Genomic DNA, 26,107 nt, shown 5'->3' with positions numbered 1-26,107 from the left:
ACTGCTCTAGAGAAAAGGTGGGACTTTCACGCTGATTGGCGACGGCGCGGGAGGCCGCGGCCGAGGGACCGGACGCAGTGGGTGGGAGGGAACGTGAAGTCGCCGCAGTGTCTGATGGGCCTGTTCCGCCGCCAGGCACTGTTGCCGCTGGAGGACCACTCGTTACTGCTGCCGGCGTCTCTGCCGGTGTCTCTGCCGCCTCATGGCGGCCATCGGGGTTCACCTGGGCTGCACATCAGCCTGTGTGGCCGTCTATAAGGTGACAGGCTCGGGGAGCTGGGCTACGGGTACCCGGTTGCCTGGGTGCTAGACCAAGCCCTTTGGTCACCTGCGGGGTTGTGAACGGCATGTCGCCGGCCTAGGGACGTTGCGCGGAGCGGCGGTACTGCGGAGAATTTTTGGGTTAAGGACTGGGCGGCCCGGCCTCGTGTCCCGCACCTCCTTAGGAAAGGCCGCTGGATGCTGGGGAAGGGTCGGGGCGATGCCGGCGCGCGGGGTCTGGGGACGTCAGTGCCATAGGAGGCCTGGAGGGGGATGGACCTGGGGACATCGTGGGCACAGGAGACCCGAAGTCGGGGGCGGGCCCGGGGACGTCGTGGGCGCAGGAGGCCTGGAGAAAGGGTGGACCCGGGGACATCGTAGATGCAAGAGACTCGAACGGGGAGCGGGCCCGGGAACATCGTGGACGCAGGAAGCCGGAAGTGGGTCGGGCCCTGGGACATCGTGGATGCTCGAAGCCCTGAGGGGGAGGGCGTCCCAGGGACGTCAGGGCCGCCGGAGGCCCTGAGGGGGACCTGAGCGTCTGACACCCGGAGGTTTGCCTAGAAAGGGCAGGGTGGCAGCGATCTGGACCTGGAGCTGTTGATCCCGCGAAGCGTGCGAAGCGAGTTGATGGTGTGGGCTCTACTCACTTGTCCTTTCTGGAAATGAGACATCCTGCCTAGGAGTTTCGGCCTTCCTCTCATCAGTGGGGACGTGGGAGGGACAATAGTAATGGACTCCCTGGTTCTAGTCTCACGTTTAAATGTCAAGTGATTTGTAAGGAAAAGAAAAAGGGATTGGTGCTCCTTCATCATATGTGGGAAAAGAGAAGAAAGATGCATTTGTAGAAGAAAGAGAAATAGAAAGGGTGATGTAATAAGACGTTATTATTGTATGTATATTATGTCTGTTCTGTTACTGGCTCTGCGGAGCAGACTGAAAAAAAAAAGGCAGTCTTGGAATGCTGGTGTTACTAAAATCTAGGAAATCAATAACGGCAATAAAATCTACAAGTTTAAAATGTTGAAAAAGCAGTTTTTCTCTCATTGTATATAGGAAATTAACACTGGTCCATGTATGTCTGAATATAGCAAATGAGGCTGTATATTTCATTTCAAAAGAACTAATACGGTTGCATATTTTTCTCCAGGATGGCCGGGCTGATGTGGTTGCAAATGATGCAGGAGACAGAGTTACTCCAGCTGTGGTTGCTTACTCAGAAAATGAAGAGGTACCATTCTCCTCATTTTTGCACTTCGAAATAAGGTGAAAATTACATGCATTGTAATACATTGCTCTTTTTCAGGTTGTTGGATTGGCAGCAAAACAAAGTAGAATAAGAAATATTTCAAATACAGTAATGAAAGTAAAGCAGATCCTTGGCAGAAGGTATGGAATGAAATAAAGCTTTTATGTATGGTAATAAAAGTGCGTTTATACATTGTAAGCATAATGTGAAATGAAACTAGAAACACCAATTTGTTTATTCATTGTTTTTTGTGACCGAGTCATTTCAACAATACCCCAGGAGGCTATTCCTTTTGATAATTGTGGTGAGTCTTCTTAAGGATGAGATTCAGACATTTGTTTCTTTCTTATGGGTCTGTTAGTATTGGCAGCTACCAACATGCATTTAGTTTTGACCGTCTGTGTCATTCAGAGGTGGTAGTTTGGACTTTTCACATTTTTATAGTACTTTTTTAACTGAGAGAACTTGAAAGATTGTGTGAGAATCTGAAGATTTCTTTGCACTGTAGTTGAATTTTGTGAAACCTGTTATAATTGGTGAATATTTATATAGAAGCTATTGATTTTCTTAGATTCTTTTGTGACACTTTCTGGGAACTAACTTTTCCAGTTGGCTTACACTTTAATCATTAGAGAAATAGCTTAATTGATGTCTTAAGAATCAGGTTAATCATCTGTTGTAACTTTAATTAAAAGATTAAAGAGGCTTGCTTCCCCGGACTTCTGTCTCTTCAAATTATAGATTACCATGATAATTAGGGGTCTTCATTTTCACTGGAGTTGTAATACTTGGTATAGTGTTTTTAAATTTTCAAAGTGCTTTCACATCTATTATTTTATTTAATCCTCTTAAATCCCTGTAAGATAGGGCAGATTTTATCCCTCCCCATTTCTAAATGAGAAAACCAAGGCACATAGAAATGAAGGTATTCCTAAGTTGGGGGGTAATTAGATAGAACTACAGTTCAGGATGTCTAACCCTTGGCCCTAGGCTCTTCCCTTTATACTTTGTTCAGTTGAGAATTTAAGTGGAAAGTTCCTTGTGTTCATATTTTAGGAGTTGGGGGATTATGAATTAAATTTAATGTTTATTTCTTTTATACATACAGATATATTTTTATTATCCTTTACCTGTGTTTAGTTAAACTGAACTTGATATTCATTTTTTGCCTTAGGTTATCTATTCATTAAGCCAAAAACTACTATATTTTGGAGAAAATTCAAATTTTTGTGATGATACATATATTCCCATATCCATTTATCTGTTGACAAAACTTAGTCCTGAGCATATTGAAAATAAATTGAGTTGGTGTCAAAAATGTTCAAATTATAAGCTGAAAAACAGGGAGTTGTAGGTGGGTCTTGAAGCTAGATTCACTGTAAGCAACCAACAATTTTTTTAATTTTTTGAGATAATGGTAGATTTACATACTGTTGTAAGAAATAATACAGGGAGATCAGATGTATTACTGGATTTACCACTTTGTCCAATGCTAACATCTTGCAAAACTATCCTACAGTATCACAGCCAGGATACTGATCGTGATGCAGTTAAGACAGAACAGTTCCATAGATTCATCCCCTGGTAGCCCTGTTTGTCTTTGGGGCAGATGGTTGAAGTAATGATGTGGGTGTCTTCTGCCATGTTGTGCAGATAGCTTTGTATTAGCGAGAACAACTTCAGCTCACTTCTCTGGCCCTGAAAGTTACCTTTTAACAAAGGAGTGCATTGGTGACAGAACGGTAATACAGAGCCACAGCATGCCACTTAGACCAAGGTTAGTAAGGAAAGAGCCCCTTCAGACATGTATTGCTACACCCTAGTCCTTGCACTTCTCCAAAGTGAGCTTCCTCGTGGTCCAGGCATTCCCCCTACCCTGGCCTGTCTATGTGCAAGACAGATACAGATAACACAGTTGTACCAGGTCTCAGCCTTGGAAGCATTCCGCCCTTTGTGGAGTAGCCAGTCCCCTTGTTACCAAGCCAGTAAGGTCCTTTTTACCACTTGGTCCGGTACCCATCCTGGGCGAACTCCCAAAGCTGGGCCGTCTCAGCACTGGCCTCCTGCCTCTGCAGCCTGCTCACAGGTAGCAGCACTTAACTTGCTGCCACAGTTATCCTTACACCCTCCCTGTAACTTTCGTTCCCCTGTGGCCTTCCAGCCAGAAATGCGGTCCTTGGACCTGGCTTCTCAGCAATTAGCCCTGAGAGGGAAGAATCGGCTGGCTCCTGGAGATAGACCGGAGCACACAGAGCTCCCCCACCTTCAGATCGGCACCTTGCTGCCCAGGAGCCTCCTCCAGCTAGCCTTCTCCCAGTCCGCTATGGCCACTTCCGGAAGCAGTGCGGGCATCCGGTGGTCCAGACAGGAGACCCGAACGCTTCTCTCCATACTAGGCGAGGCTGAGTATATTCAGCGCCTCCAGACCGTGCATCACAATGCAGACGTCTATCAGGCTGTGTCTAAGCGGATGCAGCAGGAAGGCTTCCGTCGCACCGAGCGTCAGTGCCGCTCCAAGTTTAAAGTCCTGAAGGCATTATATTTAAAGGCTTATGTGGCCCATGCCACAAGTATGGGTGATCCACCACACTGTCCGTTTTATGATACGTTGGATCAGCTTCTCCGAAATCAGATAGTGACTGACCCAGACCCAGACAACTTAATGGAGGAGGCTGCTTGGCCCAAACACTGTGATCAGAACTTAACAGCCTCTGACACCCCAGGACAAGAGGGAACCAGCATTCTGGGAGCAAAACGGACTCAGGCAGCAGATCATTCACCTGCCTTGCAAACAGTTAAGGAATCAGATGAGGATTGTCAACTGAGAAACAGTGACCAGATGCAAGAAGCCAGTGACCTTGAGGACTCCTGGGATGAATCCTCGGGTGCAGGTAACTCCCAAGTGTGTGAACGATTAGGGTCGCGTAGTCCCTATTTCTGCTCCCTGCCCTCTTTTTTTTTTTTTAACCTAAAGGTAAAGTAAAGGGCTCTAGAATTTTAAAAGCTATGACCCTAGGTATGTAAAGTATTAAAACTCTTTAAACCTGGAAGTACTCTTTAGAACTGAACTAGTTTGGGCTTTATTTTTAATGGGGACCTAAGAATTTGTGGCTGTAAAGTGGGCTGGACAGCTACATGGAAAGGGGTTCAAGAAGGCAAGGGGGGATGTTTCAGATGTATCATTACAGCAGACCACAATGTCCAGATGCAGGAGATGAGTTCCTCCCCATCCCCTGTAGAAAGAGGCCTGGCCAGGAATACCATAGTTCTGTCCCTGTGTCTCAGCTCAGCTGCCGGCTCCAAGCATTCCAGCAGCAGGAAGGTCCTCTCTGCAACATTGTTGCTTTGTCTTTCAGGGTGCTCTCAAGGGACCCCCAGCTACAGCAGCTCCCACCACCTTTTCAGAGGTGCAGTTGCTCCCTGTCAGAGCAGCCCCATGACCAGACTGGGTGTGTCCGGTGAGCCCAGTCCCTGCACCAGCACCGGCCGAAACACTCCTGGGGTGGCCTCTGCACCGCAACCTCCAGTCTCCTCCAGAGTTCCTTTTGTTTCTGGAGGGAACAGGCCTTTGAACAGTGAGCCCCCTCCCAGGTGGGCAAGGCGCAGAAGGCGGTCAGTGGCCAGGACTATCGCAGCCGAATTGGCAGAAAACAGGAGGTTGGCACGCGAACTCTCAAAGCGGGAGGAAGAGAAATTGGACAGGCTGATTGCCATTGGCGAGGTGGCCAGTGCTCAGCAGGACATTGCCAACGAGCTCCGCAGGGATGCCGTGGTCGCGGTCAGACGCTTGGCCACAGCAGTGGAAGAGGCAACTGGTGCTTTTCAGCTCGGGCTTGAAAAGTTGCTTCAGAGGTTAATTTCAAATACCAAAAGTTAGGAACTGATCCCACAAGGGTGTGTTGCCTGGACTGGCAGAGGCCCGGGCCTCCTGGTGCCCTGGCTCCTTGTTTGTGTCCCCGGAAAAAGAAGTGGATGGGCCATTCATATGCAGAGTGATAGGAATTTACGTGCTAGCTGCTTCTCCCAAGCATCTCCACTAGTTGAAAGACCTTTCAGAAATGGGAGTGTTGGCCTGGTGGAAAACGGAGCCGAGTCCAGAGAGCTAGTTCGCCCTCGCTTTGTCACTGATGTAAGACAGTCCAGTTCACCTCTACACCAGTTTCCTCAGCTGAATGGGGGCAACCTGCCTACCTCACAGGGTTGTTGTGAGGACCACATGGTTAACAGATGTGAAAAGGTTTAAAAGTTTAAAAGCACTATACTCATGTAAGTTATTAGCGCATCTGACCTTGGCCAAGGAAAGGCCAGGGTGAGGCACAGTAGTTGACAGTATAGGATTAGGGTTGTGTATCATGACCTCATTGCTTGAATCTTGACTAGTTTAACTTGACTGCTTCCTGGAGTTCACAGTCTTCATTTGTTTAAGGCCCTCTGTAGCTTACTAAGCATAGACACAATACGTGTTGGTGCCTGTGTCCCTTAGTTTACAGTGCTGTGTCCGTAACATACACACTCAGTAGTCAGTCCATCTTTCCCTCTGTTTTACTAGCTCTTAGTCTCTTATCACTGTAAGGATATAAGTCAGTAACTGGCAGGGATCCACACGCGTGCGTCATGGTTCACATTGATGATCTTTGATGTAATGAGAAACTGGCTGTCTTATAAAACATTCCATGTAAGTAAATTCTTTGCATTCCATATTATTTGTGTTCCTCTATATGCATAATTGCATAACTACAAGTTTGGTTTGCCATTTGGACATTGTGGAAACAATTCGGATTATATCAGTTTCCCAAATGCTTTTAGCTAATGTTGTTCTTTTCTGTTTGCCTTTTTTCCTGTCTAGTATGTCACAGAAGGCAAGCCCTAGGGAACTTTCCAAAGTCACTTTTTCTCACAAGATGTAGGTAAAAATTCTCATTAATGGCATAAGGTGGACAAGAACACTTTGGAACAATTGAGGGTAGTGTAGGGAAAGATGGCCTGCAGTAGGTGACTCTTTAAGCACAAACCCTCAGCAAAGAATCCCCCTTTCCCTCCAAAGCACACTTCCTTGAGGAGTTATGATGGCGTTGAGCCATGTTTCCAACTTACTTTAGAAGAGAAGCCACTACTGGTCATTATGAATCTAACTCAGAGCTCTTAGGGGTTTTGTACTTTAAGGAAATACCAAAAGGAGACTTGGAATTTTAAAAAACCTTCCTCTAATCTAGATGCTGGAAAAAAACACAGGCATGTTGGAAGAGGTTTTGTTTTATACTTTGCAGGCTTGGTCGCTTACCTAAATGCTGGGAATACAGATAGGTGGAGAAATGGTCAAAGCCTCAGTGGGGACATCCCTGGAAACATGAATAGATGACGGGCCACCAAGCTCCTCTGGTGAACGGGCGATGGATGTAGGGTGTAGCTGGTGAGGTAGAATACACTGGAATCGAGTGAGAACTCCTGGGTTCTAATGCTGGCACGGTCTGTTACATTGAGCAAATCACTTACCCTTTTTGTGCCTCAGTTGCTTTATCTCTAGAATGAGAAGTTTGTACTAGATGACTTTTCTCATACCTTCCAGTTCGAAAAAATTAAACCAGTGGTATAAAAAAACAAAATTTCAACTGCAGTGTTTTCCATCACAGCAGCATAGTAATTTATGTTTGAAATACTGGTAGTAGTTGTATTTTGAGGAAGCATTCTACGGTGTTAACATTTATGAATATATTTCCTGAATTTCTGTAAGCACCACACCAGACAGAGATTCCTTGATTTGAAGGAGCATATGTTAAGGTATTGAGATGGAAATACATACATATATTTTCTCAGTTGCTGTAGGCCATGCTATGGAGGGATGCATGTCAGTTCTAACCAGGTAACACTACTGTAGAGGGGTAGACTTTCTGGAAAAACAGGGAAGTACTTGAAAGAGTTAGGTGTGTACTGTATTAATCTATTAATGATAGCAAAGTACATAGGTGGGGACTTAATTGAGATAAGAGAAGTGCTAAAGACAAGAAGCAGAGTTGGACTTGGGAGGTAGTAGTGTGCAAATCTAATGGGTGCAGTAACTAATGGGGGAGTAAAACTAAAGGGAAAGATCTTAGAGAAGTAAACAAAAACAGGCCAAATTTTAAAAGGAGGGAAGTTGTGATAAGGGGAGGCCGTAGGGAAACAAGGCCCAAAGTTCCGCCTAAGCTCCAGGCCCAGCCATTCCTGCCTGTCCATCTGTCCGCTTGGTAGACCAGTTCACCACTCCGTACCTCAGGTCCCTCACCTGGGAAGCGGGAGACTACCCACCTCACAGGAGTGGCGTGAGGGGCCAGCCAACAGAGGGGTGTAAAGATGCTCTCAGACGCGGCAGGCACTGCTGTGACCTGCTGCGGAAGGAGACCTGTAGCTCTGTGTGGGGGGGTGCGGGCCCGAGGGCCTGCTGACTACAAGGGGCATGCAGGAAGGAGGAGGAGGGGAGGTGGCACTGCTGGTGACGGTTGTGCCACGATGGTGGGACTGACACTCTGCCTCCTGCAGCTGCGATGTTGCTGGTGCTCTGTATGCTCCCCCCCGTCTCTCTGTTAAGTGACTTCATTCTGGTGTGGACAAATAAAGTTGCGATTTGTACGTCGTTGTGGGTCAGTCCACTACTTTCCGGGCATATCATGATCGTTTGTCACCGTCCCCATTCTCTGTGTCCTGCTTTTCTCCAGGGCCTGGCCCCTCTGTGGCCCTCAGAGCTGCATGTGCTTTCTGTCTTCATGAGAGAGAAGCCCTCTTTGCATGGCAGTTGAGAAAGAATTTTCCATTTCTGAGAGTTCTGTAAATTCCATAAAATACCCTTTTCTGGCAAATTATCTTGTCTGAGTGATAACATACATAATAGGAGAAATTATCCTGGTTGGCTTAAATTCTATCCCAAAGAAAACAGAACCACTAAGTGTTATGACGAAATTACAATATTCATGAAAAAAATACTATGGGCACACTTAATCTTTTTTTCTTACCCTTAAAATATTTGTCCAGGTTACAGTATAAATATTCGGTTAAAAAAGGGAGGGGGTATGTAGTGGAAGGAATACTAAACCTTGTGCTAAAAATTTGGACTCTAGCCAATGGTGGCCTTAATTAGCCATGTGACTTTGGGGAAGCTTCTTACCTCTTTCCTCTCTGTCAATTTTTAGGTGATAGAGAAGGAAGTATGAAGAAGCTGCAAGTATTCCCAAGGGAATCCTAAGCCAAATTAGTCTATTTTAAAATCCTTTTTACACAGGTTAGGGTCTTCCGATGTTTAGTAACATTTAGCAGCTAGCCACTATTAATTTTCACCTCTTTAATTAAACATTTAAGACTGGTCTCTGGACAGAAGAGCTGTAGCCCCTTGCAAGGAGGCTTTAGTGGCAGAGTCTGCTTCATCTTCATTTCTAGGTGAGATTAAGGCAAGGATCACACTCCTGTCTGCTCAAGGGGCAAAAGCACCTTAGTCGTTTGCCGTCTTACTGCGAGGCAGCCTGGTAAAATCTAAAGGGCCCTTGCCTGGTCGAAAGCCCTGGAATCAAGTACCAACTCTGCCCCTTATTGTAATTGGTAACAGATTTACAGTCTGTTACCTGTAGAATAATACCTGCCAAACTAACCCCACTTAGGTGTTGTGAAGACGAGTAAGGTAATGTATGTGAAAACAGTTGGCAGCCTGGATTCCTTTGTATTGCTATTTGGAGAATGTAACACCCATTGTCTTAGTTTTTTCATTGCCATACACATTTACTAGCACCTACTTTGTACAGAGCATTATGTGTCTGTCTGCTTGTAGTGCTCTGAACGTCTGCGTGTCAGAGATTCATGCTTCTGCTCAGTCTTTTCAGGTTTCAGGTACTGATTCATGTTCAGAAACCAGGCAACCAAGATGCTGTCACGTATTCTGCTTTGCCTTTATTTTGTGGTTTTACCTCCTTTTGCCCTTTTTATCTCAGTGTTTGGATCTTCAGGATTAAAGAGATAACAATATATGACCTTAAATCATTGATATTATGAAAATCATCCCCAAATGTATAACATCGATTGACAGTAAGATCAGAACAAGTGAGAGCTATTTACTTTCAAATGTGAAGATTAATAGTTTAATAGAATTAACTGTAACCATTGGAAATACCACATCCATTTAATCCTACCATCTAGATCTGTAGTATTTCAAGATTTTTTAATATTAAGCAACTTAAGTTTGTTTGTATCTTTGTATTTGTTCAGTGGTATTGAAGAATATAATCTTTAAAACATATATCAACAATACTAATACAACTGTTTAACTGTCTTTATCTTTTTTTCAGTTTTATTAGGCAGAATTTTTGCAGCTGGACTTCACATACACATTATATTGCGTGTAAATACATGTATACAATATACTGCACATTTCTTTTTCAGTTTATGTATATGTACTGATCATTGTTTCTAATAATCTCTAACAATTAGAGCTTTAGCTTTTTAAACTTACATTAACTGTCTTTATCTTTATGGACAGCTCTGAGGATCCGCAGGCTCAGAAATACATCATGGAAAGTAAATGTTTAGTGAGTATGCTTCCTTTATTACTTCCCTGTGACAGAGTCATCACCAAGGTCATGACCAGTTATATTGCTTTGAAACTTTATATCTTTGTTAAAATCATTCCTTATTTAACACACTTATAATTTCCTTTATAGGTCATTGAAAAAAATGGGAAATTGCGATACGAAATAGATACTGGAGGAGAAACAAAATTTGTCAACCCAGAAGATGTTGCCAGACTGATATTTAGTAAAATGAAAGGTATTGAGCAAAAGAAAAAAAACTCTTAAAATTGACCTTAAAAAAAAGTGAGACGTGTTTTGATCTGGGGAGAAGCAGGGTAATGGTTCATGTTATCGGTGATGAGACCTAATTGCTAGACCCAACTGGGTGACTTTGGTTTCCCTAGAAGTAGTGTAAACGGATTGGGCCAAGTTAGCATTTTCAAAACTTCTTAAGATGAAGTGGCCAGATAAGCTTGGTGAATAGTAAATGTTTTATCTCCTTCAAAATTCACGATAATGTCAGCAGATTAAGTAGGTCTGGTTTTATCACCACTTTAGGGTAAGGCTCGGAGCTGAGCAGCCTCTTGTGGAACAATTTGCAGAATTCTGGAGTAGATTATGTACAAGGCTCACTTCGGCTCTGGAATTTGTGATGAGCTCGGGGGTTGGAAGGCAGTCTTTAATCATGTTAGTTTGTCTTCACATTGATGCGTTAGGAGCTCATTCTCCGTGGAACCAGTCTAATTTGGGAGATGCTTGAAGCCCGAGAAGCCTTGGAAAGTATTTAATTCCATGTCCACAAATATACCAAAACCACAAAAAGTAGTACACAGTTTAAGAGAACAGGAGTGGAAGGTCAGTGGGGTGGGGCAATCAGATGATTTGGAAAAATCTTTATAGTGAGAAGATCTTTGGCAGAAATTAATAAGCCTCAAAAGATCACTTGACATTTTTGTGTGTTGTCGGAATTTATTTTTAGTATTTTTTCTTCTAGTTTTATTGAGCTGTGACTAACATCCAGCACTGTATAAGTTAAAGCTGTACAGTGTAATGATCTGACTTACATACATCAAGAAATGATGACCACAATAAGTTTAGTGAACTCTTCAAATATTTTTTTCGCGTAGAAACGGCACATTCTGTCTTGGGCTCAGATGCCAATGATGTAGTTATTACTGTTCCATTTGATTTTGGAGAAAAGCAAAAAAGTGCTCTTGGGTAAGTATAATATGGGGTTTTTCTTACTTGTTTAGTTAAAGGAAATACAAATTGCACAGTATCGCTATATAGTCAAAGGTAAAACTGTATTTGTAAATACATTTATATATTTACATATGAAAATTGGGTGGTAAAAAGCATGGTAATAATCATTAATATTTCCTATATTTTATGAAATGTTTAAAGAACATAAAATTAGATGTACTTTCTTAGTTGTTTTGATTGGAAGCATTTTTGACTACCAAGTTGGGTTGATGTTTACAAAATCACTTCGCTTTAGTTCCATGTAATTAAGGCTTATGTGGGAATTACGTAAAAATAGGCAGTTTTAGAAAATATTTACAATTAGTTTTTCACCTTAGATTAACATCTAAACAAAAAGCTGTGTTTAGTTTTTATAGGTCATTACACAGATGTAATTGGCAAGCACCCATGCTTCTGCTCTGTGAACAGACTTCCCGGTGGGGCTTTGCTGAACACCCGAGTTGCTTCTGGGGCAGAGAATTGCTTTATTTACTTGCACTTGTGGGATGTTAAAATGTGACCCTTAGTTAAAGAAATTGGAAAGCTCTAAAATGGATTATAAATATATCCTGATTGCTTTCTGAAGTTTGTAAGCTTGAGCATTTGGAGAGCTTTTTTTTCCATATTCAGTATAAGCACATGTTATTTTCTTTGTCAGGAAAATAGTTTCTGAACATTATTATTTTAAACAGAAAGTGATAGAGACTTAGGTTCGTTTCGTGTTCTTTGGCCCATTGTCTTACTTCTGAAGGTCACTGCCCTTCATGTTGTCCATGTGATACCGTATTTGCTGTTGCCTAAAATCTTTAGCAGAGCATTTCTAAAAATGTAGACTTGAACATGTTGTGATGGTAAATTCATTAAAAGCAAACTGTCCACAGGGAAGCAGCCAGAGCTGCTGGGTTTAATGTTTTGCGGTTAATCCATGAACCATCTGCTGCTCTTTTGGCTTATGGAATTGGACAAGACTCCCCCTCTGGAAAAAGGTAAAAACCATATTTGCAGCTCTAAATTCTTCAGTGCAGAAAACATTTTCGATTAGAGGAATTGTATTAATAGAGGCTGTTATATGATGCAGTGTCTCCAAGCCTTTATGGATGGAAAGGCATCGAAACTCTCACTTTGAGTTTTTCAAACAGATGAGAAAGCTGTCCTAGGAAAGCAGAGAAAGGACATACAGGAGGGAAAGGAGCTTTTCTGCCCTTCTCTTGTCACTCACACTTTGTCGCTTTAGTGGAGGAAAATGGGAAATTTATATATTATCCAGCCAAGTTCCAACTGAAGCTCTAGGGCACTGTTAGTTTTACTACCCCAGTTATTAAACATGCTTAGAAACAGTGAGGACCTTTATATACATTTGTCTTGGCAGGAGATGGGGGGAAAGCCAGCATGGGGATTTAAGACTTCATTCAATAATGAAATAGTAAGACACACTCCAAATTTAGTTGTCAAAACTTGTCTTAATAGACCTGACACATAATGCCACTTTAGGGAAATCAATTCAGATGTGTTAATTTCCTCTAATTATGTCATTTCATTCAGCTCTCACAGTTACAGAAACTAATATGTATAAATCACTGGGAAATTACCTGTAGGTAAATGAAAATGTAGAATATCAACATTTTTGAATTTTGATACATAGGAAATAAGCTCTTGGTTTTGCATATGTTTTATTTTTATAGAACATGTTATTGCAGGAGTAACCAGGACAATACTAACATAAAATTTCTATATTTAATTCTCTTACAATTCACTTTAATTACAAATCTCTTTATTTACTTTGAAAAATTAGTATTTTGAACTCCAGTTATACAGAAGAATATACTTTTACCAGCACAACTAAATGAAAAAAAACTTTGGCTTAGAATCAGATCTGGTTTCTAGATTTCATTCGTCACTAAATGATGACCATAGACAACTCAGTTACTCATGTGAGAGTTTCAGTTTCATTTGTGATTTAAAGAGATTAAACTGAATGACTTCTTAGTTTAAGACGCCCAACCTAACTCTACAGTGTTGTGATCCTCATAACTTACTCATATTGTCTTTTTTCTTTAAGCAATATTTTGGTATTCAAACTTGGAGGAACATCCTTATCTATCAGTGTCATGGAAGTTAACAGTGGAATATATCGTGTTCTTTCAACAAACACTGATAACATTGGAGGTACACATTTCACAGAAACCTTAGCACAGTACCTAGCTTCTGAGTTTCAGAGGTGAGTATTAATGGACTTGGTGATGTATTTCGATTGAAGTTTATCTGCAGGTTTAATTGTTTTCCTAGTTTATTTGAAATTGCCCCCTTTCACAGGAGGACCTGTTTTTTCCAGTGCACTGGATATTTTTATGTTTAAAGTTATAACGTCCGTTCCAGCAGACGGGGAAAGTGAGGCCAAGCTGCCCAGTGCAGTGTACTTGAATTTTTCACTCAGTGTAAGGGACCACCAGACACTGAACTGTATGAACTTGGATCTCAAGTTCGACTTCTTAATTCTTCAGGTACTGCTCTTATGTCTGGATGAAGGAGGGTGCAGGCACTGAGGCCTCACTGCCTTCTGAGCAGTATTTACAAGTTTAGGAGATGATGTTACAGTTACATTCCAGTGAATTAGTGTCTCATGGAGTGTTTATATAATTACTAATCTACTACCACAAGGAGTATTTTAGTTTTATTACTGGATGTAATTATTCCATTAAAAGTTCTAATCCTGTTTGGCATGAGTCAAATATGTATAGGTTACATTTGGGCCATTACTGCTCTGAAGAGCAGTTGAAACAGCATTTTCATCTGTTTGACTAAACCGGATAAAATAAAAAGTCTTGAAAATGTGGTAATTTCTCACTTGTGTAATAAAGATCTGTACTGCTTTTTGTTTTAAAGGAAGGGCACTGGTAATTTTACTACCAATTCCAGTTATTAAATATGTTTAGAAACAGGGCCATCAGTCACCACTTAGCAAGCAATTTTAACAATTGACTCACCTTGGAATTAGACGAACTGTAATTTTACATATTTTGTGTTTCAAATTTCCTTGAAGAAGCACTTTTAGTTCTTTTTTTTTTTAATGCTGGACAGATAATTTTATACCATTAAACAATAATCATGCTGCAGTTTTAAAAGGTAAGATGTGACTGAGACGACCCCATTGCATGAATCTCCTTCAACCTCCATTTGTCTCATCTACAAAAAAGATGACATGTACTGCACTTCTTCCTCAAAGTACAGTCCATTATTGTGGTTATAGAATCCAGCATTTCAAAGTGTTAAGTGGATTGGTTATCCACTTTTCTTGAGACCCTTCTTTAAATTGCAGAGAATTTTCTTCAGAAGCTTTGGAGAGTTGGAAGCCAGATACTAAAACCTGGTATTAATATTGATTCATGAGCTTATTATCCTAACAGGGATTATCCAGATTTTAGTTGCAATGAATTCTAACTGACCTAGTGATTTTTTAAACTTCAAAGACTATATTTTTAATTTAGATGCTTCAAACATGACGTGAGAGGAAATGCGCGTGCCATGATGAAACTGATGAACAGTGCTGACACTGCAAAGCATTCTTTGTCAACCTTGGGAAGTGCCAATTGTTTCCTTGACTCACTGTATGAAGGTCAGGATTTTGACTGCAATGTGTCCAGGTAAAACTGAAGTTCGAAACACTTGAACAGAATAATTCCAAGAATATTCATATTTAGGTGTAATTTTCTCACTGTTGGTTTTTCTTCAGTTGATTTGAGATTTATTAGCCCTCTATAAAGGAAGAGCTTCTCTGTCTTTACTTCTGGGGTCCAGTTTTTGTCAGCCTAAATAACTGTTCCCAGAGCAATGACATCAGTTGTGACTGTCCCGTTACTTTACGGCTACAGATAGCGGTGTGTGAGACAGGCTTCCTAGATCTTTAACAGGAAGATGAGTGGAGGCTTGAAGTATGAGATTTTCAAATTTCTCTTACTGAATTGCAGTCCTGCCGGCACGGTCCCTCGTTCTTTGTTGCTTAAATCTGATGTGGGGCTTGTGCGTGTGTGAGTGGTTGTCTGCCCCACCTTGTTAGTTCCTCTGCGTGGCAGCCTGTGTGCTGAGTATTCTCTGTATATTAACTCTCAAGTTCTCCTAGCAACCGATGAGGTAAGTGCTAGTATTTTCCTTCCTTTACACATGAGGAAGCTGAAACAAAGAGGTTTCATTTTGTGTCCAATGTTAACCAGCTAGTAAATGACAGACCTGGGATTCAAACCCAGCTAGTTTGACTCCAGAGTTTATATGCATTACCTATCACACTACACTGAGGATTGAGCTGCGTCTTGGTTTTATTTGCTTTGTCATCCGTTGTCAACATATTAAATTTTAATAGCTTTTATGACATTTAGTAAACACAGGTTTAATGTGCATAAATTGTTTGTAATGCTGATACCTTTTACATAATCCAAAACATAGATTTCAAGTGATTGCACCTTCGCCCAGAACGTCCAGAGGGAGGCTGTTGGCCTATCATTTTGTGTTGCATGTTACTCGCAGTGATAATAGCTACCATTAGTTAGCACTATTTATGCCTCCCAGCAAGCTAATAGATGACTTGGAAACAGTGAAGGTTTCCAGAGTTACAGTACTATATTACATTTAGGCTTCTACTAACCCTATTTGGTCAAATTGTCTCTTCGCCCGGCCCGTGTACTTTAGCTTCCTCCCTTTCCCTGGGCTTTCCCAAAGACTCTCGGTCAGCACCACCCCATACCATGGCCACCAGCCACCTGTGGCTATTTAAATTTAAATTAATTAGAAATAACATTAAAACATTAAAACCATTAAAAAATGGGTTCCTCAGTAGCGTTAGCCACAGTTCAAGTGCTCAGTAGTCTCAGTGTGACCAGTGGCTCCAGAAAGTTCTCCAGATCTTTTAAGAGGGATTTCAAGCTACAGCCTAAAAGAAAGTTATTAAATTGAATTAAAATATCTTCTGTGGGCAGAATATCTTTATATTTTTTGTATTTCCAGAATTTCTAACTTAGTGCTAAGTTTATCTAAGTACTCAGTATGTTTGCTTATTAATATCAGTTATAAAGAAGAAAATAGAATTTGAAATGTTTCATTAAGGAAATTTTGCCTTTATCACAAAGATTTCAACTATAAAATATGCTTCAGTACTTGGAGATAGCACAAATATATTTTAAAATCAGTCATCTGCATTTAAGAAGCTTAGTATGAAATTAGGGAGTACATTTTTCATGAACATAGTTTGTTCTTTTATTTGCTGGCATTCAAGCTTCTCAGATGGTGCAAAACAACTAAACTTAGGTGCAGGAGACACTCAGACTATAAAGAAAAATAGTGAGAAGCAATTTTTAAAACTTTTAACACATAAAAATAGCAAGAACTTCCAAATGATGGTTTGACTTGGATCAATAGATTTATTGTTGGAAATGCCATACACTTAATATTTATTTTTAGGTTTTTTGAAAGCTTTTAAGTAGGGTAGGTGAGACAATCTTCCACCTGAACTTAGTATCAAATATCTTCATACATTTGTAGATGGATAACGTAAGCTTTTTATCCCCCCATGGTGTTGCACTGCTGGGTGTTTAATATCCTGTTCTGATCATGAACCTATTAAGAGATCCATCACAGTAGATTTTGGCATTACCCTTCACAAGAAACAGATGTCTTCTTTGACTGTACTAAACTTTTTTTTCTGTGTCTTCTCTGTGTGTGTTTGTGTATGTGTGTGTACAGAGCAAGATTTGAACTTCTCTGTTCTCCACTTTTTAATAAATGTATAGAAGCAATCAGAAAACTCTTAGAACAAGGTGGATTTACAGCAGATGATATCAACAAGGTAATACTTTTATCGTTTTCTTGTTTATCTTGGGAGTAATTTTTAATTTGGAGTTTAGGAAGTAGCCCCTTGGTACTGAATACCTTCCAGGTTCTTTCATGTTACAAATGGCAGGACTTCCTTCTTCTTTAAAGTGAATAATATTCATTGTGTATCTGTACCACATCTTTATCCATTCACCCATTGACACACACTTAGGATGTTTCCATACCTTAGCTATTGTGAATAAGGCTGCAATGAACGTGAGAGTACAGATATCTCTTTGAGATAGTGATTTTGTTTCCTCTGTATATATACTTTAAAGTGGGATTTCTGGATCATATGGTAATTCTATTTTTAACTTCATGAAGAATTTTCATACTGTTTTCCATAGTGACTATACCAGTTAACATTCCCAACCATGTATGAGGGTTCTCTTTTCTCTACATCTTCACCAGTATCTGTTATCTCTTGTCTTTTAAAAAATAGACATCCTTACATGCTTGAGGTGATGTCTCGTGGTTTCAATTTTCATTTCTCTAATGATTAGTGATGTTGAGCAAACCTTCATTTACCTTTGGCCACTTGTACGTCTTCTTAGGAAGATTGTGTATTCAGGTCCTTTGCCTGTTTTTTTAATTGTATTATTTTTTGCTATTGAGCTAATGAGATTCTTGTGTATTTTGGATATTAACCCCATTTTAGATACATGATTTACAAATACTTTCTTTCATCCCACAGATTGCCATTTCATTTTGTTGATGATTTCCTTTGCTGTGCATGCTTCTTAGTTTGACGTAATCCCACTTGTTTATTTTCGCTTTTGTTGCCTTTGCTTTGGGTATCAGATCCAAAGATTATTGCCAAGACCATCGTCAAGGAGTTTATGCCCTATGCTTTCTTCTAGGAGTTTTATGGTTTTAGGTTTTACTTCAAGTCTTTAATCGATTTTGAATTGATTTTTGTGTGTGATGTAAGATAGTGGTCCAGTATCATTCTTTCGCTTGTGGATACCCAGTTTTCCCCATACCATTTATTAAGAAGTCTCTTCTTTCCCTGTTGTATATTCTCGGCTTCTTTGTTGAAAATTGATTGGTTGTGTATGTGTGGGTTTATTTCTGGACTCTCTATTCTGTTCCAAAATTGATTGGTTGTGTATGTGTGGGTTTATTTTTGGACTCTCTATTCTGTTCCATTGATCTGTTTGTCTTGTTTTATGTGAATACCACATTGTTTTGATTACTACAGCTTGTAATATAGTTTGAAATCAGGAAGTGTGATGCCTCCAGCTTTGTTCTTTCCTAAGATTACTTTGGTTACTTGGAGTCTTCTGTGGTTCTATACAAATTTCAGGGTTTTTTTTTTCTATTTCTATAAAAATTGCCATTGGAATTTTGATAGGGATTACATTGGATTTTTGGGTAGTAAGGACATTTTAACAATATTAATTCTTCCTATCTATGAACATGAAATATCTTTCCATTTATTTGTCTTCTTAACTTTCTTTTATCAGGCTTGCAGTTATCAATATACAGATCATTCACCTCCTTAATTGAATTTATTCCTAAGTATTTTATTCTTTTTGATTACTCCTGTGAATGGGATTGTCTTCTTAATTTCTTCATCCAGTAATTCATTTGTAGTGTATAGAAAGTAATTTAAAGTAATTTTTGTTAGGTATGACCTTACTGTTGCCAATTTGTTAATTGTTTTCTGCCTGTTTTATAGATCATTTGTTTGTTTCTTCCTTTCCTGCCCTCTTTTATGATTTGATGACTTTATGTAGTAGTTTGCTTTGATTTCTTTCTCTTTACCTTTTGTGTATCTAGATTTTTGCTTTGTGGTTACCATGAGGCTTATATGAAACATCTTACATAGTTAAAATAGATTATTTTAAGCTGATGACAACATAACTTAAAACATAAAAAAGTGCTACATTTTTACATTCCTCCTCCCTGCATTTTATGTTTTTGATGTCACAATTTACGTGTTTTATATTGTGTATCCATTAACAAGTTATTGTAATTAATTTTTAATGCCTTTGTCTTTTAACTTTTGTATTAGTTATAAGTGATTTACCTACCACCACTACAATATTAGAGTATTCTGAATTTAACCATCTATTTATCTTTAACAGTGAGTTTTATACCTTTATATGTTTTTATGTTGTTAATTAGCATCATTTTGTTTAAACTTAAATGACTCCCTTTAACATCTCTTGTAAGGCCAGTCTAGTAGAGGTGAACTCCTTCAGCTTTTGTATGTGAGAAAACACTTATTTCTCCTTCAGTTTTGAAGGACAACTTCACTAAGTTGAGTATTCTTGGCCGACAGTATTTTTTCTTTCAGCACTTTGAATATCTCCCTTATAGCTTGCAAGATTTCTATTGTAAGATCCACTTATAGTCTTAAGGGTGTTCCCTTGTATGTAACAAGTTGCTTTTCTCTTGCTACTTGTAAGACCCCTTCTCTGTTTTTAACTTTCAGCAGTTTAATTATAATGCATCTCACTGTGTGTTGCTTAAATTAATCTTATTTGGTACTTTTGGAGCTTACTGGATCTGGCTGTTTCTTTCCCCAGATCAGGGAAGTTTTCAGCCATTATTTCTTTGAATAAGTTTTCTGCCTCCTCTCTCTCTCCTCCTTCAGAGATCCTTATATTACATATATTGGTCCACTTACTGATGTCCCATAAGTTCCTGAATCTGTCTTCATTCTTTTTCATATTTTTTTCCTTTTTGCTCCTCTAATTGAATCAGTTTCTCTGCCCTGTCTTCAAGTTCACTGACTCTTTCTTTCACTTTATCTAGTGTGTTGTTTAAGCCCTCTATTGAGTTTTTAAGTTCAGTTATTGTTTTCTTCAATTCTATGATTTCTGTTTGGTACTTTTTTATATTTTGTGTCTCTTTGTTGAAATTCACACTTTGTTCATGTATTACTCTCCTGACTTCACTGAACATCTTTATTACTGTTATTTTTAACTCTATCAAATGAATCACTTATCCTTGGTTCTTTAAGATCAGTGTCTGCAAATTTATCTTGTTATATAGTTTGGAACATATTTTTCTCTATCTTCATTTTCTTTGACTCTCTTTGTTGGTTTCTGCACTTTACATAAAACTGCTGCCTATTCCAGTCTTGGCAGACTGGTCTTGTGTGGGAGATGACCCTTGTCAGTCAGCCCAACCTGAGCTCCTGGTGGCTTCTCAAAACTCTGTGCCTGTCTAAGTTGCCATTTGTGTTCTTAGAGACTCTCAGTAGTTGAGGGTGTGCAGGACCATCAGTTTCCTGAAGGGGAAGATCAAAGTCAGCACCTAGATACAGGCTCATTAGAAGCTGGACCCTGAGGCAGCAGCTGGGAAAGTACTCAGTCAACCCCTTCCCTTCCACGGAGAAACTGGGAAGTTGGCATGTTTGCCTTCTCCCCACTTTCTGAGCCCAGGTGTGTAGCCACAGAGCAGGAGTCGCTCCTTTGCCCATTTAAAACCTGCTTCTTTGTTTGCTGTTGCCCTGGGGGACTCATGAATGCAAGCCCCGGTGGCCATCAGGGCAGGGGATCTGGGCCCTGTCCCTTGGGTGTCAGTTATAAAAGCTGGGGTACTAGATGTGTGGACAGTCTCATGAAGGAACAATTTTATATGAAGTATTTCAGAGAAAACAGTCTTAATCAGTGGTACCTAGAGCTTAAAATGGTTGTAAAACATCTTTTTCCTTGAGAAAATTATTCTTCCACAGTGAAGACAAAACCATGGCATAGTTTTCACATGGAGAGATTACCAATGTTTATTTTGTCACAGAAATGCTGTGATTTATGTAAACATTTCTTTTAGATAATGCTGGGACAGTATAAAATATTAATTACTGTATTTCCTGTTCAAATGAGTATTTGTGGTTAAGTGTCAGATGCCTAGTATTGATCATATGTTGTTAACATTGTATTTTTCTATGTGGGGAGATCTCCTCATTTTAAACTTTGTTATTATGAGTAAAGAATATGTTTAATATTTAAAATGTATTAAATACATATTTATATGTAAATATAACATAAAATAACATGTTAAAATAGGGCTGCTTGTATTTCACCGGTTCATATGATAAAGATGGCTCAGTCTGTTACACTTAATTTTGAGAAACAATCATTCTAAAAGTAAAAAACTGAAAATTATTTTTATTTTCTAGGTTGTCCTTTGTGGCGGATCTTCTCGAATCCCAAGGCTGCAGCAAATGATTAAAGATCTTTTCCCAGCCGTTGAGCTTCTAAATTCTATTCCTCCTGATGAAGTTATCCCTATTGGTGCCGCTACAGAAGCAGGAATCCTTATTGGGAAAGAAAACCCTTTAGTGGAAGACTCTCTTAAGATAGAATGTTCAACCAAAGATATTTTAGTTAAGGTATGTGTAGCTTTATTTTTCCAGAGTAGTATAAATTTATTACCGTAAGTTTATACACATACTGTTTTTAAAATAAAACTTTGTATACTGGCAAAAATTTATAATTTTACTTTTAGTGAGTTTCTGATATTCTTTTTTAGTTAATAGTAATCTAACATGTTAATTTCTTAATTAAATATAATTTTATTCATAAGCTTCAAATATAGGTAGAGAGGCATATGTTTCAATTTATTTTTAAATAAAGTGGGTTGGGATTGAGGATCACTTCTATATTCTTCTCTTTGCCTCTCTGTAGTTTCCAGATTGTCAGAAAGGAGTATATATTAATTTCTAGTAGGAGTGATTTTTTTATAATTGTAACAATGTCAAAGAATATGCATATTATTTTCCTGCTTATTAGGGAGTTGACGAATCAGGAGCCAACAGTTTCAAAGTACTGTTTCCATCAGGGACTCCTTTGCCAGCCCGAAGACAGCATACATTACAGGCCCCTGGAAGTATATCTTCAGTGTGTCTTGAACTCTATGAGTCTGAGGGGAAGAACTCCACAAAAGAGGAAAATAAGTTTGCACAGGTGAATAGATCAGATTGCACTATGAATTAGTCACATGAAACTATGTGACTTTTCCTTCTGGATTAGACTCTTGTTTAATTTCAATTAATATAATATGATATAGGACATTTAACATATTTTTATGAATGGATTACTTGTACTTACTCATTTTTGAAAGAGAGAAGAACTAGGCAATTTCAAAATTGAAAAAGCTAGAGGAAAATAAAAACAAAGTACAGTTGTATTTACATTGTTTCTCTCTGTGCTCTTGACCCTCCTTGGTACTAACGTACCTGGCAAAGGAAATGCCATTTCTTGGTTTGCTAAATGCCAGGTATGCTTTACTAGGCAATTTACATAGTCTCAGAATGCTGTGAGATAGACGTTACTATGTGTGTTTCATAAATGAGTCAGAAACAGGCTCATGGTAGTAAATACCTTGTCATTGTCTTGATTGAGCAAAGATTTCTCCTCTGGTTGGTTTCACTCCTGGGCCCATGATCTTGCCTTTATACCATGCTGCTTCTGACACAGGATAAGTTTGCTTGTTCAGATACCACATGCCTGTTTCATATGATACGGTCCTCTGCATCTTTTAAAAAGAGTGAGGTGGAACCATGTTATTTGCTTAGAAACATGCCCAAGAAATATAGTTATGTTAAAACACACACACAGGGACTGCAGAACTGCATTTACAATATGATGCCTTTTGTGTTTAAGTCGAAATCTAACAGAGAGCAGGGATGTGTGTGAAGGAGGTGGTGTGTGGGGAGGTTGTGTATTTAGATGTCTATCTATGGCTACAGAGAATAACCATAGGTATTGGAACAGTATTCAAGAAACTTAACAGTGGGTAGATTTGAAGGTACCAAGAAAATTTTTCTTTTTACTTTTTAACAATACGAATTTTTTACAAACAGCACATTAATTACTTTTATAGTAAAAATAAAACAAATGTAGGTAACAAAAGAGAATGATTAGTATCTTTAACTTTACATCTGTTTTCTGATTTCAACAAAAGAATAATGAAAACACACACGGGTAACATGTCTGGGTTCCACCTCAGACTTAACATCTTAGAATCTGCTGGAGAAGGGCTCCTTCAACTGGTCAAGTTTTCAGAAGCTCCTCCAGATGTTTCTGTGGGTCTTTACTACAAAAGCACTTTCCTATCACCAGATTTCTAAGTTCAGGTGGAAGTCTTCCTATTCCCGCAGCTTCTCTGTCTTGTATATTTATAGCCTTTTCTCTGCACATACTCCTGTCACCATCCTAATTTACAGCTTCCAGAAAGAAACACGTTAGTCACATAATACTGAATTTCAAAGAGTCTCTTAGGGATTCCATCTGTTCTAACCTCCTCATTTTAGAAATGAGTAAACTTAGTGCTTGCCTAAGGTGAGGAAACTTGATATTGGCAAAATCTGAAAGTCACTTCCAACCTTAGTCTATTGGTATACCTTTCTTTAGGAAACTGACAAATTTTATAGTAAATTCATTAGTATCTCTGACTTACAAATGTAATCTTAGTTGTACAAAAGAATTTGACACTTATTTCTTTTAAGTACATTTTCCAAGTGCATTTAAAACATTTGAATTTTTTAAAGTATATATAAAAGGCGTACCGAAAGGTAATTATGCCATTACATGTTACTGTAATGGCATAATTACCAAAAAGAAAAGCAGCCCCTATTTTCTGAGACAAACAGTACTTTATAGAAATAAGCATTCTAATCTAGGGCATGACATTTAAGAGGGACAAGTATATTAGTTATCTTACATGCCCTCCTTTTAGAGGAGACATTTCAGTTAAGGAAACTTAATCCTGTTCTCTCAATTACGATAAATGGTAGGAGAATTGAAAACAGCCCTATTTTAAAAGATTAGTTTCGGTAAGTAAGATTTAGTCAGTTGGAATAATTGATATATCAGTTTATTAATAAGTCAAAGTACTAAATCATCGTTGTATTATTTTTGCATAAACAGGTTGTGCTCCAGGATTTAGATAAAAAAGAAAATGGATTACGTGACATATTAGCTGTTCTTACTATGAAAAGGTACAAACAACTTCTGATGTTAAGAAAATCCACTTTGAGATTTGACCTTTTTTATTAGTTTATTGATTTTTTACCTGTTGTCATTCTGGGAAAATCATTTATTAAAAACTTACATTTTATTGGTGAACTACATTTTTGCCCTGTAAAATTACATTTACAGAGGGAAGTGTACCTCAAGTCATTTGCATTCTGAATTTTTTTTATGGACCCTTTGATCATTTTGGGTGCAATCAACCTAAAAAAGTAGTCCATGCAAGTTTACAGACATAATTTTCATCAATTTTATATATAATTTTCAAAGGTTTACATAATTTTTTTTTGTCTCATGAAAGGGTAAGTTTATTTCAATATTGCAACAGAAAATCTGTAGGAAATTAATTACTAATTAAATTCAGGTTTTTATCATTTCCTTAAAAACAGGTCATCCATAATACTGTGTTTTACAAGTAAATCATTTCCAAATTAACACTAGGGACAATTCACTGCATAAACCATACTTAACAAGAATATAGAATTCATTAGGGCACATCTGCCTTGGCCTGGGCTTGAAAACAACATGATGCATTTTTACAAACTTGCATACAGTCTTCAGTTTAAGATCTTTATCATCATGGATTTTCATGGAATACAACTTTCATCTCAGTGATCTAGGAGGAAATTTTTAAGAAAAATTTTTAATTTTAATTAGGACATACAGTTCTAAATTTAAATACACTGCAATTGTTTCTTCTTTCTCTCTTAATATTCTTTCAAAAAGTAAAATGATCCCTTGTTTACTAAGTAAGTTTTCAGGTAATTTCTTAAGGACTTTCTTTTTTTATAAATTGAACTTACATTATTTATTTTTCTTGCTTAGGGATGGATCTTTACACGTGACGTGCACAGATCAAGAGACTGGAAAATGTGAGGCAATCACTATTGAAGTGGCATCTTAGTGCTTTAGAGAAACCACACATTTTTTAGAACCAGAATATCAACTTTATTTGGTTTTGTTTGTAAGTGAGGTTTATATTAAAATACTTTTTGAATGAACCATATGATTTATGTTTCTATTAGACTACAATATATTGGTAAGTGTTGCAATCTTTTTTTGTTATCCACTTAAGATTTCCATTATTAGTGGGAAATTACAAGGAACTCTTTCTATCATGAAGCTGTTGGGAATTAAATTGTTTGAGTGGATTGAAGGAAACTTTCCTGGAAATTTAACGTTGCATTTTAAAATTTTTTTCTGTCTTTATAACTTCTAATTTTAAGAAGTCACTTATTCTTACTAGATAATCAACTAAGAACAACTTAAAAACCTTTGATATTAAATGAAAAAAATTGCAAAACCACATGCAAAAGTTACCATTTTTGCTTAAAAGAAAAAAGTAAACTCATAAACTCAACAAATGTGTATAGATACGCTGGTAACACATGCAGAGAAAAGGCTAGAAGGCTGAGCACCAGACTCTTAAGAGTAGCTGCTTCTGTGAAGGGAAATGGGTGGGGGATGCACTTTTTCTTTTTACAGTTTTGTTAAGTTTGATTTTTCCCTCTAACAAATGTGTTTTTCTTTTTGAAATTGAAAGATCTTTTTATTTTGAAGAGAGGGCTAGCCTTTCTTGTTCACCAGAGAATACTGAGTGAGTTATTGATGAAAAAGCTTGTTCTCTAAGTAAAACAAGCAACTCATTTGCGTGCATTGAGGGGAGAGCCTGAAGGTGCATCGTGCACATCAGGGTTTAGATTTTTATTACCAAGAGAAGATTTTCCATCCACTTCTCTCCTTGGTTCCCAGCAGACTTGAGAAGAGGAAGTATCTTTATTCAGTGGTAAAATTAAAAAACATCAGTTTGCTATTTTTCACCTGTTCAAACTTTGGGATGTGCTTTAATACTGTAGCTGCTTTTTATGGAGCTAGATGGCAGTAATCTTCTATTTCTAAAGATGCAGAAACCAAAGTTAAATTTTTAAATTATTATTCTGCATCAAATTATTGACAGAAACATGAGGAGGATTGATAGGAGT

The 26,107-nt window shown here is 38.6% G+C and overlaps 2 protein-coding genes across 4 annotated transcripts; both read left to right on the top strand.

Moving 5' to 3' along the window:
* The first annotated feature begins 81 nt into the window (after nucleotides 1-81).
* HSPA14 (heat shock protein family A (Hsp70) member 14) lies at nucleotides 82-25,126 on the top strand. Of its 3 annotated transcripts, XM_010959391.3 has the most exons (14): nucleotides 85-259; nucleotides 1,412-1,492; nucleotides 1,568-1,650; nucleotides 10,008-10,056; nucleotides 10,189-10,294; nucleotides 11,166-11,256; nucleotides 12,162-12,266; nucleotides 13,340-13,498; nucleotides 14,766-14,921; nucleotides 17,011-17,113; nucleotides 21,272-21,484; nucleotides 21,885-22,058; nucleotides 24,024-24,094; nucleotides 24,951-25,126. In XM_010959391.3, the coding sequence occupies exons 1-14, from the start codon at nucleotides 203-205 to the stop codon at nucleotides 25,027-25,029; spliced, it is 1,527 nt and encodes a 508-aa protein (XP_010957693.1). In that variant the 5' UTR covers nucleotides 85-202; the 3' UTR covers nucleotides 25,030-25,126. The 3 variants fall into 3 exon arrangements, with proteins under 3 accessions (XP_045375840.1, XP_010957694.1, XP_010957693.1); XM_045519884.2 differs by lacking the exon at nucleotides 21,885-22,058 and having other exon boundaries at nucleotides 82-259; XM_010959392.3 differs by lacking the exon at nucleotides 1,568-1,650 and having other exon boundaries at nucleotides 83-259; nucleotides 1,412-1,527.
* Nucleotides 1,437-8,120, top strand: MSANTD7 (Myb/SANT DNA binding domain containing 7). The gene is made up of 4 exons (XM_010959393.3): nucleotides 1,437-1,492; nucleotides 1,568-1,650; nucleotides 3,672-4,401; nucleotides 4,867-8,120. Exons 3-4 carry the CDS (start codon nucleotides 3,678-3,680, stop codon nucleotides 5,385-5,387), a joined length of 1,245 nt encoding a protein of 414 aa, XP_010957695.1. The 5' UTR covers nucleotides 1,437-1,492; nucleotides 1,568-1,650; nucleotides 3,672-3,677; the 3' UTR covers nucleotides 5,388-8,120.
* Nucleotides 25,127-26,107: the final 981 nt, after the last annotated feature.

The sequence above is a fragment of the Camelus bactrianus genome, chromosome 35 (genome assembly GCF_048773025.1).
Source record: "Camelus bactrianus isolate YW-2024 breed Bactrian camel chromosome 35, ASM4877302v1, whole genome shotgun sequence".
NCBI lineage: Eukaryota > Metazoa > Chordata > Mammalia > Artiodactyla > Camelidae > Camelus > Camelus bactrianus.
Note: the sequence above shows the minus strand (reverse complement) of the source record. Positions and strands in the feature narration are given on the sequence as shown.

Bases quoted from the DNA above. Each gene is read 5' to 3' on its own strand.
- HSPA14 (XM_010959391.3), top strand. From the start codon at position 203: ATGGCGGCCATCGGGGTTCACCTGGGCTGCACATCAGCCTGTGTGGCC. The intron at 22,059-24,023 runs GTGAATAGATCA...TTGCATAAACAG, and splicing joins AGGAAAATAAGTTTGCACAG to GTTGTGCTCCAGGATTTAGA. The intron at 24,095-24,950 runs GTACAAACAACT...TTTCTTGCTTAG, and splicing joins GCTGTTCTTACTATGAAAAG to GGATGGATCTTTACACGTGA.
- MSANTD7 (XM_010959393.3), top strand. From the start codon at position 3,678: ATGCGGTCCTTGGACCTGGCTTCTCAGCAATTAGCCCTGAGAGGGAAG. The intron at 4,402-4,866 runs GTAACTCCCAAG...TTTGTCTTTCAG, and splicing joins GGATGAATCCTCGGGTGCAG to GGTGCTCTCAAGGGACCCCC.